This window comes from Falco biarmicus, chromosome 4, assembly GCF_023638135.1.
Source record: "Falco biarmicus isolate bFalBia1 chromosome 4, bFalBia1.pri, whole genome shotgun sequence".
NCBI lineage: Eukaryota > Metazoa > Chordata > Aves > Falconiformes > Falconidae > Falco > Falco biarmicus.
The window spans coordinates 91,808,301-91,820,475 of record NC_079291.1 but is presented as its reverse complement, the minus strand read 5'-3'; the positions used below and the strand labels follow the sequence as shown (position 1 = coordinate 91,820,475).

At 39.5% G+C, this 12,175-nt stretch overlaps 1 protein-coding gene across 4 annotated transcripts in view; it reads left to right on the top strand.

The window, feature by feature from the left end:
- Positions 1–12,175, top strand: part of CNTN6 (contactin 6) — a 149,559-nt gene that overhangs the window by 80,264 nt on the left and 57,120 nt on the right. For all 4 annotated transcript variants that reach the window (XR_008821757.1, XM_056338262.1, XM_056338261.1 and 1 more), the window contains exons 5-6: positions 1,291–1,386; positions 10,391–10,594. Coding sequence is in view for 3 of the 4 variants with exons in the window: in XM_056338262.1 (XP_056194237.1) it covers positions 1,291–1,386; positions 10,391–10,594 (300 nt within the window). In the remaining variant the exon portion in view is untranslated. The remainder of the gene's footprint in view (positions 1–1,290; positions 1,387–10,390; positions 10,595–12,175) is intronic.

Sequence of the window (12,175 nt, the reverse complement as noted above, 5' to 3'; positions counted from 1 at the left end):
CTGAGTAGACAATGTCTTCATAGGAGACCAATATACAGGAGATGTAGAGGAGGAAAAGAAAAATTAACTGTGTAAAGTTCAACTAAGGGGGAGAAAATTGATATATTGACATAAATAGCTAAGCCTGTACAGGTAGTAATCATTATTGCTCTGACCAACGTGAACAGCTTCTCTCTATTGAACTCTGGACCAGGTAGTTGTTCGTTGTTCATCAGTTGCTGATAAAAAATGGAACAACTGTTTGAAGCCAGAATCTGCAGCAAGGTAAATAAAGTAAGCTTAGGGCAAGCATATATGACACTACAGTCTGAAGAGTTTTAATGGGAAGCTGATACTATTTATTTTATGAAAGTATATTTTGAATGTATTTCAAGCGATTATTTCCCAAAGTACTCTGACAAAAGTAGTAAGTCTCATTAGGATGAGAACGGGATCAAAATGTAAATAATCAGTTTTCAATGTACATCTATTGTGTCACATTTTCTTATCAAATTATTTAAAGGGAACGAGACTGTTAATACTTCCACATCTCAGTGAAATGTGAGAAAGCAGAGGAGATTGAGTGTGGTGTTAGATTCAGTGAAAAAGAAAAATTAATAGCCATAAAAGTCACCTAGGGGAGATAGGCATGGACATATTTATACAGGAGATTTCCCTAAACCATTGCATGATTTTCTACTGAAAGTATCCTCTTTCTCCCCTTTAAAACCAGTGCTAAGTTCATTTGAGTCAATTGAAACATATCCACTTACTGCAGCCAGCTTTAGGACAGAACAGACTCATTAAAATTACAACATACTTTTAATCAACATTTAAACACACACTGTGTGGGAATCCTGATGATGTTTAATTATCACTTGTATATATATATATATAGGATAGCACACCTGCTTTATATTTCTATTAAAAAAAAAAAAAAAAAGAGGAAACAATGCAGAAATAGTATTTTCCCTACTCACGTAGATTAAGAGCCTAGAAGTTCCAAAAAAATTATGCTAGAGAAAGTCATGGTACAATACACTAACTTTGCAATTAGGAATTACAAATACATACTCACAGGGTTAGAGTATAACTGCTTTATGAATACGTATCTCATGATTGCTAAAGGATTAGATACTAGGTCGAATGAGCTATTTCTCCATAGAGTATGTCAATTCACATACTGAGAGTATATTATGCTATAGAGTACATGAATATGTTCTTGAGGTATGTAATTGCATAGCTTGGGATATAGTTAAGACTAAATCAGAGAGCTAATAACTGGGTCTTGTTTTCTCCCTCTCTCTTAAGATCTTGAAAATTTTGAAATGAAGCCAAGAAGTACAGTGTCAGTCAGAGAAGGACAAGGAGTGGTTCTGCTCTGTGGTCCTCCACCACATTATGGAGGTATGATGAATAACTATGTTGTATGCGACCTGAACATCAACTGCTATAGCTTGGGAGAAGTAGCCTATGCAGTTCCCCGTCTGATTAGCAATGGAATTTGTGCATGAAGTGTATGGGTTTACAACAAATTTGGATTTAATTTCTTTAAAAGACACTGGGGTTTGCACTTCTTAGGGGGGCATTTTTTATTATTCTCTGGTTACTTGAGGACTAGAATATGCCATCACTTTTGGGGTGTGACAAGCAAAGAAAGTATGAAGGTCTAGGAGACTCTGCTCCTGGCATAACTGGTTATCTCAGCTCCTTCACCCATATGGAACAGCAGAAGAGACACCATCAGGAATTCTTTCTACATCAAAACCACTTCAGATCAGAATGGAATTACTGTTTTGCCTTTTAGCACTTGCTATAATTTGAATCCTGCATTTTACAGATTAGATTTGTCATGAAAATTTGTCTTTTGCTCTTTAGTACCCAATTACTTCCTTTCTGATAATCATAAAAGTCACAGAAAAATTTTGAATAGAAAGGACTTCTGGAGAGGTAAACTCCCTGATTAAAGGTCTGATTAGATCAGGTGGCTTGATAATGCTTTGCAATGCTTCAGTGAAAAATGAAAAGGAGTTTTCTGGGGAATTGATTTGAGGGTGCCTTGCCTACTACTGCTTAACCATAAGGCTGCTTTGGAGGTCTTCCTTTTTGGACAAGGTAAAGTCCAGATGCCATGCAATGAACCAGTAATGCATTTAGCATGGTGTTTCAGACTTTTCATCCAAGACAATCCTAAGTATGGGGTGCAATTTTCCTTTTCCCCCTGTCTATAGGTGTATTGCCACCTCCAACATCAGCACTTAGAGCAATGCAGAGGCTTGAATATGTACTTACAGTATTTTTTAACACTTTTTGTGCCTACTAGAAGCAAGCAGCTTGAATGTTCTTTTGAGATTTATTTTTCTCACCCACCATTGACTCTTGCAATTTGAGCCACATATATTTAAAATCTTCTCCAGGGACGTTAGAACCCAGATCAAAACTGCTTCAGACCTTTTGAAGTCAGGAGTAAAAACCATGGTTTCTTAACATAACTAGCTGAAGATGATTGGAAATTCTACCCTGTAAAAGCAAACTTATATTAAGGGGGAAACATCAACAGCATTGTTACCAGACTGTCTTGTTCTCGACTGAAAGAATCAGCAGTTCTTAGGTAACTCATGTCCTGCTTTTGGCAGGAGTGACCACACATCCACAGGAGCTGCAGTTTCCCATATGCTACCATCAACATCCTGCTCTCAGTAATGTTTCCTCAATTCTTCTTAAAGAAACAGAGTTATAAGACAAATTCCCATGAGAAGGTAAATAGTGATCTATAAAGAGGATGCAGTATATCAGAGATGTAGAGAAACCCATCAATCAATTTAAAGCCCACAAGTCTTGAACAGAGAGGAAATGTCAGTTCACTTAGTGTTTACAGCTGTATGAAAGAAGTATATAATCAAGGAGATGAAGTGAAACCTAGTCCTTAAGGGCAGAAAAGGCTTGAAAGAGTTCCTGAAATGTATCAATGGGACAGATAGAAAGACAACACATCCATCCTCATGTCAGTAAGCTATATATTTTCCTCTTGCTGTAGGGTAGAATTATGATTTGACAAATAGGAATGAGTAGAAGAAAACATTCAGAACAAATAAATAGTTAACAAGCAAGTTCACCACAGATTAATTGAACTGACAAAATGGTATCCATGAACAAAGCCTTTGCCACTGCGTTTCTTAAGCTGGAGATGTGAGCTGTTGACCAGCAGGCCTGAAAAATACATTATCTGAAATAACAAGTCTCTAGAGAACAGAACAGAGTTTTGTCATCTGTAAACACTGTACTTATGATTCAAAATGATATGTGTGGAGATGAAGTACATTGTGTGAACTGTGATAAGTTCCATACTATCTCAGGATGCTTAGGAAGTATTTTTATTAAAAAGGATGGTATTTTTTTTTTTTTAATTTAAACCCTCACTTCTGATTCACAGTACCTACAGGGGAAAGAATTATTATCCATGCATACAGCTTCCATTACAAGTGTTCCGTCTCATACTTTAAACATAATAGGAATTCGTTAGATATCGAGGAATTTGGAAGACATACCATACCAGAAGGGAAAGAGTCGGATTTCCTATAACATTAACACAAGTAAGACAAAACAAGCTCTTTAATGTGTCCTGTACACTAGAAAATAAGATTGCTCTTAGAATTTCATATCCAACTTGGTAGATACAGCCAATAACCAGTGCAGAGTTTCGCTAGAATGAGCATTTACAGAGACACCAAGGTTAACTGCATAGAAACCATTGACAATGCTTTTGGAAAGAGGTTCTCCATGCCATTGAAAAGAGACTTAATGGAGCCAGAGCAGATGGACACACCCCTTCAGGCACTCCTTCGTATAGACCAGCTGCTTCTTTCCTCAGGATGAGTCACTTCACAGACCCAGTCCCACCCACACATCACATAGAGGGAAGAAGAACATGGTTCTGACAGTTACCAGCTTTGTTTTCCTTTGACCTGAAGGAAAACCTCTGTACAGCATTTGTTAAGAGAAGCTACTATTGACATAGTTATTTTTGAACAGACTGCACTAGGTAAAGCCTTCAGCCTTCCTGCTAACCTAGCAACTCTATATCCACTTCTTTTAGCAATGGATGAGGTAGAAAAGCAAGAACCTATGAAAGCAATGTGTTATTAATTGAAGTTACCTCACATATAACATCAAGAAGTAGGAATGAGGAGAGAGAATACAAGCCCAAGAAATATTTCTACTAACCATTTTATCTAGAGAAGCATTTTTCCAGAGAGGCCACCACAGTGCCAGGCTCCCCTAGGCCCGTGCCACCAGGAGCCCCAGAGGCTTCCAGCCTGGCCAGTGAAGGCAGGCCCTGCAGGCACCCTTAGGCCACTCAGCTGCTTATTGGATGCTGTAAATACTTTTCCACTTCCGAAAATATTTAAAGCTCAAGTTTAACCCATTTTAGGCTTTTTTGATACAGTTGACAAGAACAATTGTGCTACTGCTTTTTTGTATACGTACTTCTTAACTGAGACTGCCTATAGCCTGGTTTTGCTTATACCAGTGAAATGAGCAAGTTCATTTTAACAGGGGACAGAGTATCTATTAGGCAACTATATGATAAAAAAACCAGGGGAAAAGTACAGAAGAGTTGCTCTAACAGCTTTCACAGTAGCTTTAGACCTTAAAAATAACTCTCAGAGAACAAAAACCTTGCAAAGTTGTGCTAAAGCTATACTAAGCAAAGTTAACACTAAAAGAGAAGCCACTCTGTATTACTACAAACATTAGTGCTTTTAACAAAAATCAAGCACACACATTAAAAAACAAACAAACAAACAAAAAGACCAAAACAACCTTGTAAAGTCGTAGCTTAAATATTAGATCAAACCAGCCCTTAAAAAATTGTTATAGTTAAAAAAAAAACCAGCCCGTAACGCGCGTGTCGGCGAGGCTGTGGGGCCGGGGGGGGGGGCAGGGGCAGGTGTGCAGTGGTTCTTTGATCGCTTTCTTTCCTAGCTTCAGTTCTGTAGGTCAGCAGATTTTTTTCCCCTGATGTAGTTAACATGTAGTGTTATTTTACTATTAAAAATATTGTTTTATATTGAGCCAGGAGGTAGAAAAAAAGCACATAGGAAGGAAGTCTGGAGAAGCCTTTCTTTCTGTGGTTATGTGTGAGCTTGATACGACTATGATTAAGAAGTTACTGCCTAAGTGATAACACTGAGCACAGGACTGTAGGGTGGACTGCTGTTAATTTATTTGCTTGGAGGTGAGGTCTGGTATAAGGCCTGTTTCCTTCAGGCTGGCTCCTTGTAGACCGTTAGGAAGTTCCTAATCATAGGAGCAGCAGGGTCACTGGTGTGCTTGCACTTACTCGTGCGTGAGCGCTGCCAGGGGCTGCAGCTGGGATGCTGAGGTGGTAGGCTTTTCTCTGTGCTGATGTTATTATGCTAAGGCTACGTGAAAGAAAAACAAACACTCTTAAGGAAGTAAGAATGCTGCCCACCTGCTAGGTGGGGGTGTATGTCGCAGCCTCGGGCAGCAGCAGGGTGGTGAGGAAGGAGGGCTGCATGGAAGCATGGCGTAGGGAGCTGGTGTGTGGAGAAGGTGGGATGACATATGCATTGTGTAAAAGGGTCTTTAGCTTCTGTCGTGGGTTGCTTCTGCCTTTTATATTAAACAGTCTACTTGGTAAAATGCATAATATTAACGTGAAGGTTTGAATTGTATCTCCCTTTATAAAGCTGAGTGCCTTAGTCATGAGTTTAGAGTCCCTTTCTCTCTGCTCCTGTTTCTCAACACTCCTATGAATCTTTAATCCTCTCCTGCCAGCTTTGGCAGGAGGGAGTCTCTTCCCCGAGACCAGCCTGTCTCTGTTCTCCTGCAGAACAGGCAGTATTGATTTGAATTTGCTTGGACTGAGAAATGCACTAAAATGTTAAATTCCCTAGACTAGTATATCAGCAGTGATTATCAGCTGCTCCTCTTTCCCAGCTGTGCTCCGAGAGGCAGAGCTCCCAGCTGACAGGTGTAGGCAGTGCTCTCCTGCCTGGCCAGGCTTGGGTAGTGCTTGGTTGGAAAGTGAGGTGGGCTTCAGTGACTTTGGGGGGCTTCTGGGATGAGAAGTGAGACTGACACCACATTGTCATTGGCCTTGGATTAAAAACAACCCTACTGCATGCTAGTGTTGCAGCACTAATGAAAGAGCTTCTGCTCTGGCATGTGCATAACGAAGTGTGTACTGCTGTAATTATCCCTCCGCTGACACGGAGCCCCTTTGAAGTAAAGGCAAGTCTGTGCTCTCCAAGGCATCCACACAGAGTCAGCAACAGTGTTGGGATCACTGTCTTTTGCAAACAAATATCAATTTTCAGTGCTGAAATATGTTAATTTGGGCTGAGACCAGTCAGCTGTATGTGTGAAAAGGAGCGGTACTCTGATAGTTGTTATGCCATAGCTAGACAGAATTAAAATTAATTACTTGAAGGTGATTATATTTTCAGGCTTGTCTTAGAAAACACCATTGCACATGGGTGTTAAATTAGAAAATTGAGAGTAGAAAATATATTAATAATATTTTGTTGTTAGTTTTTGTGAACTAAATCCTGAAACTTTCATAGTGCTCTGAATTTTATGTCGGCCCAGATATCAGAAGGGTTCTCTTTGGGGATAAAGCTCCATGAGGTTAGCAGAATTTTGTTTGTAACCTAGTGATAAATCATAGTTTCTCTTTATCTGTCTTTGATATAAGCTCCACTTCCACTGTAAGCGATTTCCTTCAAAAGTTTATGGAAAAAAACCCCCGCAATCTGGGACCAAGTTCTGTTTACTTGGTCCATATCTAAAGCACCACTGAGTAAGGACTCATCCAAAATTACTCTAACTTGTTTCTTGCCACACATAGTGGCATGCTGTGATCTGTGAACATTTTGGGAAGCACTACCTTCCCCAGCCTCTTCTTTCTCTTAAGTCCCATTATGTAGTTTTACCTCACACATTTATTTTTCTAAAATATCACACATTAACTAAGTAGAAAGAGCAATAGGAAAACTGGGCTAATTCATCTGGCATGGAAAACCCTCTGTTCCTTTGCTTCAGGCATGTTTATTCATCTTCAGCATCGTATGAAAAGTGGCTACTCCAGAGGGAAAGCTACAGCCAAACAGGCCTATGCACAAAGGAGAAAAAACAAAATAGAGGGGAAAAAAGCCCGCAAAACTCTTTGGTGCTGATAATAGCTAAGACTTGTGTAAGAACTTTTATGCTGAAGCCCTTTTATAACAGTCTCTGAAATTCGGTAACTCTGAGACTGTCATGGATGTGTTGAATTGTGATCCCAACCACTACTGGTTTCAGAAATCCTGTGGTTAAATGAAAAATACCCCACATCCAAACTAAAAAATAATTGTAACTTTATTTTTCTTCCATAAAATAGCTGGCAGAAGCAATTTTCAAGTTCATTTAAGCTAGACTTAATTAGCAGGTTACTATCTCTTTATAATTTGTCTTCTATGCCTCTACTACCTTCTGTTCAGCATCCCCTTCACCAGATTCTTCCTGGCTGCTGATTTACTCATGCAAATGGATGTAACCCCAGAAGTGATAGCATGGGCCTTTCCTCATTTCTTTTGCTTGTTAATGGGTCTGCTACATATCTGATTTATTCAAAGTGACCCAAAATGGAAATATTTAAGTAACAGTAGCTTCTTTTATAATGCAACTTCAGATTTGTAACCTATTACATCTATTGATGTTACTTTCTAAAAGAAAGAGTGTAGGGTAGACTCCTGGTATGTAATGTCTAAGATATGCCTTAGAAGAGAAAAAAGTTTGGTCTACAAATTTGGTTCCTTTCTCTTGAGTTTTCATTCAAATCCTGTTGAAGTCAATTAAAATTGGGGTTTTCTACAGAGTTCAGTGGAGCTGAATTGGGCTCTAGGCGAGAACGGCCTGCAGATTGGTGATGATGGACCTGTATTTGGAAGAGTGGTCATGTTTATATCCCTTATACTGGCAGGATAATGATTTAAATATGAAAAAGAAGGGCCTGCACTTGTTCCCGGTTAATGGGAAAATTCATCAATAGGCCCTAAGGCAATGGTGGAGTACAGACAGTGAGAGAGTAACGGAAACTTTGGAAGATGAAGTCAGCTGGAACCTCCTGAGAACTGAAACCAGGACAGAAAAGGACTGACTGTCTTTCACTGATGAATTAATTCACAGATTGACCTCATGAAGAATGTCTGTGTAGTATAAAGTTGGCTTTAATAGAGTTTTATTAGGATTTGGATACTCTGTCCTATAGAGACTTTAGCTGCGTCACCAGGTCCTACAGCAGGAATCTCTTTTTTGATTGCATGCCATAAAATGGTCCATTGTGGCCATCCATTTGGTGTCTTAGCAGGTACACTGGTTATAGTGGGTCAGCACTTTCTTCAACCCTGGAATTGCCAGCACCAACCTTGCTACTAAAATTTACTCATTTCTCATTAGGTACACTCTGCTGTCATGGAAGCCTGGGCACCCAACTATCAGGTCCAACCACTCCAAGCAGTTTTGTTGCATGTAAACCCATATATGCATTTGTGTAGGTGTGTAGGAGGAGGAAAGCAAGGGTTCCAGTTCTTGCAAAAGGGACGTCAGGGTACCAGCTCTCAGATGTTATTGTGAAATCTGAAAAGACTGCAGATCCAAGGCATTTATTCCACAAAAATCCTAAGTTTACAACATAGTGTTTAATAGAAGATAGATTGAAGTATTTACCCTGCAAATCTTCAGCATTTTCTGTGTAGTCCCTAACTTGCAGGTTAGAGAACTTCAAAAAATGAGTTGAAACCAGAGTTTTGCCCACACCAGTCTCTTTGGTCTGTTTGTTCAGCTAGACTATAGTCATCAGACTTGTGCCTGAGACAAGAACAGTATGTATACAGTATGTCTTTGGAAGATATACGCCGTCATGGCTACATGGCTTATATCTAGCTATAGGCTGATGCTCCCTGTGAAAGAACCCACTCATCTCCAGATTTTCTTGTGTAAATAGATACTTTAACCAGGTACCTAAAAGTACGTGGGCGTGTGATTGTGAAAACACAGCGCTTTTACCTTGTGTGTATGCCCACATATATGTACACTACATGTGTTGTATTATACTATGTAAGAATTGTTGCATCTACTGTACCTCAGGAAAAAGTTTAACATTAAGCTGCAGTAAAACAGAGCCTATTGCAGGATTTTGCCAAGTATAGAAAGTGTCATTGATTGCTCCCTGGAGATGCATCATTTCTAATGAGAGTCCTAAAATGTTAGAAGATGATAACGTAAAACTGCACAAAACTACTGGAGTTTGCAGACTTATTACCATACTGAACCCACGTTGTAAGTGAAGGGGGGGGGGGGGAAGGAAGAAATGTAAATAATCTTTTTTTCAAATGGGATTGTTGATGGGGGAAATGTGTAAAAATGAAGCTGTTGGCAGAACACTGTTAGCTTATGAATTATACATTTAATTAAGGAAAGCTAAACTGGTAGATTTTGAAACTTCTGATTTACTGTGTCTTATTAAAGACAGAATTTCAGTCCTGCTCCCGCTGTTGGGTACTGGCAGTGGTGCGGAGCAGCCGCAGCGTGGGGCTGGCGGGACACCCTGGGTGTACCTGCGCTGCAGCTCGCTGTGTTACAAGCACTGAACCAGCTGGCTGCAGTGCTGATAGCGGTGTTACAAGGCTTGGGCAAAAAGCCCTTCCTAAAAGCAGGGTCCTTAGATGGTAAGCTCACGTGGAGATCTGCCCTTCCAGGATGGGCTAGTCAGATAAATTAGTTTTAAGTTGCTTAGACTATAGACATACATTATTCAGGTATGCATTATGAAACACTGTATGGAAGAAGAGGGCAGAAAAGGGTTTGGAAGTCAGAACAGGAGAAGCAAAATGGAAGCAGGTATGGAAGATAAGGAGGGAAGGGTCAGATGTACAAAAGGATCAAATATTAAATAATATCCAAAATATAGTGTGCAATTGAGCTCTCCTTTCTTGAGAATCTCATAATAAAGCTCCATGTAACCAGTTTCTGTTTTCCATATTCAGAGTGGAGAAAGGAGCTGTAACAATGACCAGCAATTAATTCAGAGGGAAAGTATTTTAAGTAGAAATTATTTACTAAAACAGCTTTCTCATGGTGTTGCAGCACTGCCATTCCTACTTAAAAATAGGCTAAGAAGGAAAATGAGAAGTAACAGGGGACAAAAACTTTTGTGACCTTCTGAAGTGGCTTAAAATGAGTTTAAAACTAAAGCAGTGCTTACCTTGCCTTTGCTAATTTGTGCATCCCCAGTGGTTTGCCCTGTAACTGACTTGTGCTTTCAACTGGCGATATTGCACTTAAGCACTAGTGGGAAGCAGTTTATATTGGGAAGAGTGCATAATATGTATCTGGTGTTTTCTAGGCTTGTCCTATACATGGATCTTCAACAATAAAACTTTATATGTTCAGGAAGACAGTCGCCGCTTTGTTTCACAAGAAACAGGTAATCTGTACATTGCCAAAGTAGAGCCGTCGGACGTGGGCAATTACACCTGTGTTGTAACTAACTCGAAAGCAGAGCAAAGTGTGCGGGGGCCACCCACTCCTCTCACTCTCCGCAGTGATGGTAAGTTACTGGGGCACACTAGGCTACAAGCATGCACCCCGATGCTAACCGGGCCGTCTCCACTTATTGGGAATTGATACTGCTATACATCCTTATGGAGGTAAAAGGCTCCCACGAAAAAGCTGTGCAGTGGGACATGATCCCACTGTTCCTACTGGTTTGAAATGAGATTTAAACTGTCAGCACAGGGTTGATGAGATAAACATATGCTAAGAAAGCAGAGCTCAATATAATTGAAAAATAGCAAGAGAATGTCAAATGGTACATTAATGTTTTTCATCTTACGGATGCCTGTGTTGAGGTTTAAATCTGGCAAAGCTTTCTATGTTTATTATCCAGGTGTAGCTCAAATATTAAATCTGGAAAGCTGGTTCAAAATGATTCATTGATTTGAGAAACTCACCTGCACATACACCAAATACCTTTCTGGCAACACTTCTAATTAAATGTTCACAGTGAGAAATATATACCTGGGAAAACTTTACACAAAGTTTGTTTTGCAACTTTGCTGACCTAAATTGCGATATACTTGTATTGTTTGTGAAGCAGTGGTGAGAATCAGTAACAAATGTCTGTGTAGTTAGGTTTCTAGGATAAATAACTCAACTGTGCATTATAGAGTAATAGTTCCACTATGAGATTGTGCTGCTTTTAGTAAGATTGCCCAAACCAAAGTTATAGTTCCCCAGCTCAAAACTTGGTAATTTGGTACAAATTATAATTGTAAATGTTTTAGACCTTTTCTGTTTTCTTGCTTTGCATCACTATTTCTTTTCTCAGTTCTTTTCATTCTATCAGGTTTTTTATCTTCTTCCATTCACTTTGGTGGCCTTGGATTAGGTCCTAAACAGGCAGTCTCTAAGGCAACGATGCAAACTGTCACGATGGAGGGAAGACACAGTCACTCAATATGAGTGATCAGCAGACTTCGTTTATTGTCCCTTACAGTCACCTTTTATGCCTTCTTATAATTAGCTCATACATATTACAAAAGTTAAGCTCATTATTGGTTAGTTGCCTAAATACCAAGCCCACCCCTAGTTTCTCTTCTGTAGTTTTCTGTTCCCACCTGCAACATTCTTTTCCCACCAAAATCTTCCTGTTATTGTGTAACAAGGACAGCCAAAGACAGTGTATTTTGCTTTACTTCAGATAAGCTGAGAGCGATGTGCATTTTTGTCCAGCCAGCTGGACTATGTCTATGTGACCGTTTTCAGCTAGCCAGTTATCCACAGCAAACTCTATGTGTAATATTAGCCAGATCCCTGTTAAATATAAAATAAGAATTGGTTTATTTTCAGTGTGGGATCTGGGCAAAGATGTGATGTTCAGGAGAATAATCTGGTTCATATCAGTCATTCCTGTTGCAGTGAGTTATGCTGAAAGATGCATGCACATTTAAGAAGTTCAGCTAAAAGTTTAGTTTGCTAAAGCACCCCCTGGAAAATTAAATGCCCTAAACTGATACTGGATTATCTGTGGTTTACCAGGTGTTCTGCCAGATTTTCAAATGTGATTATTGAGTCTAATTACATCAGCCTTTCTCATGGAGCTCAAGTTTGGATGGTTCAGTTTTAAGTG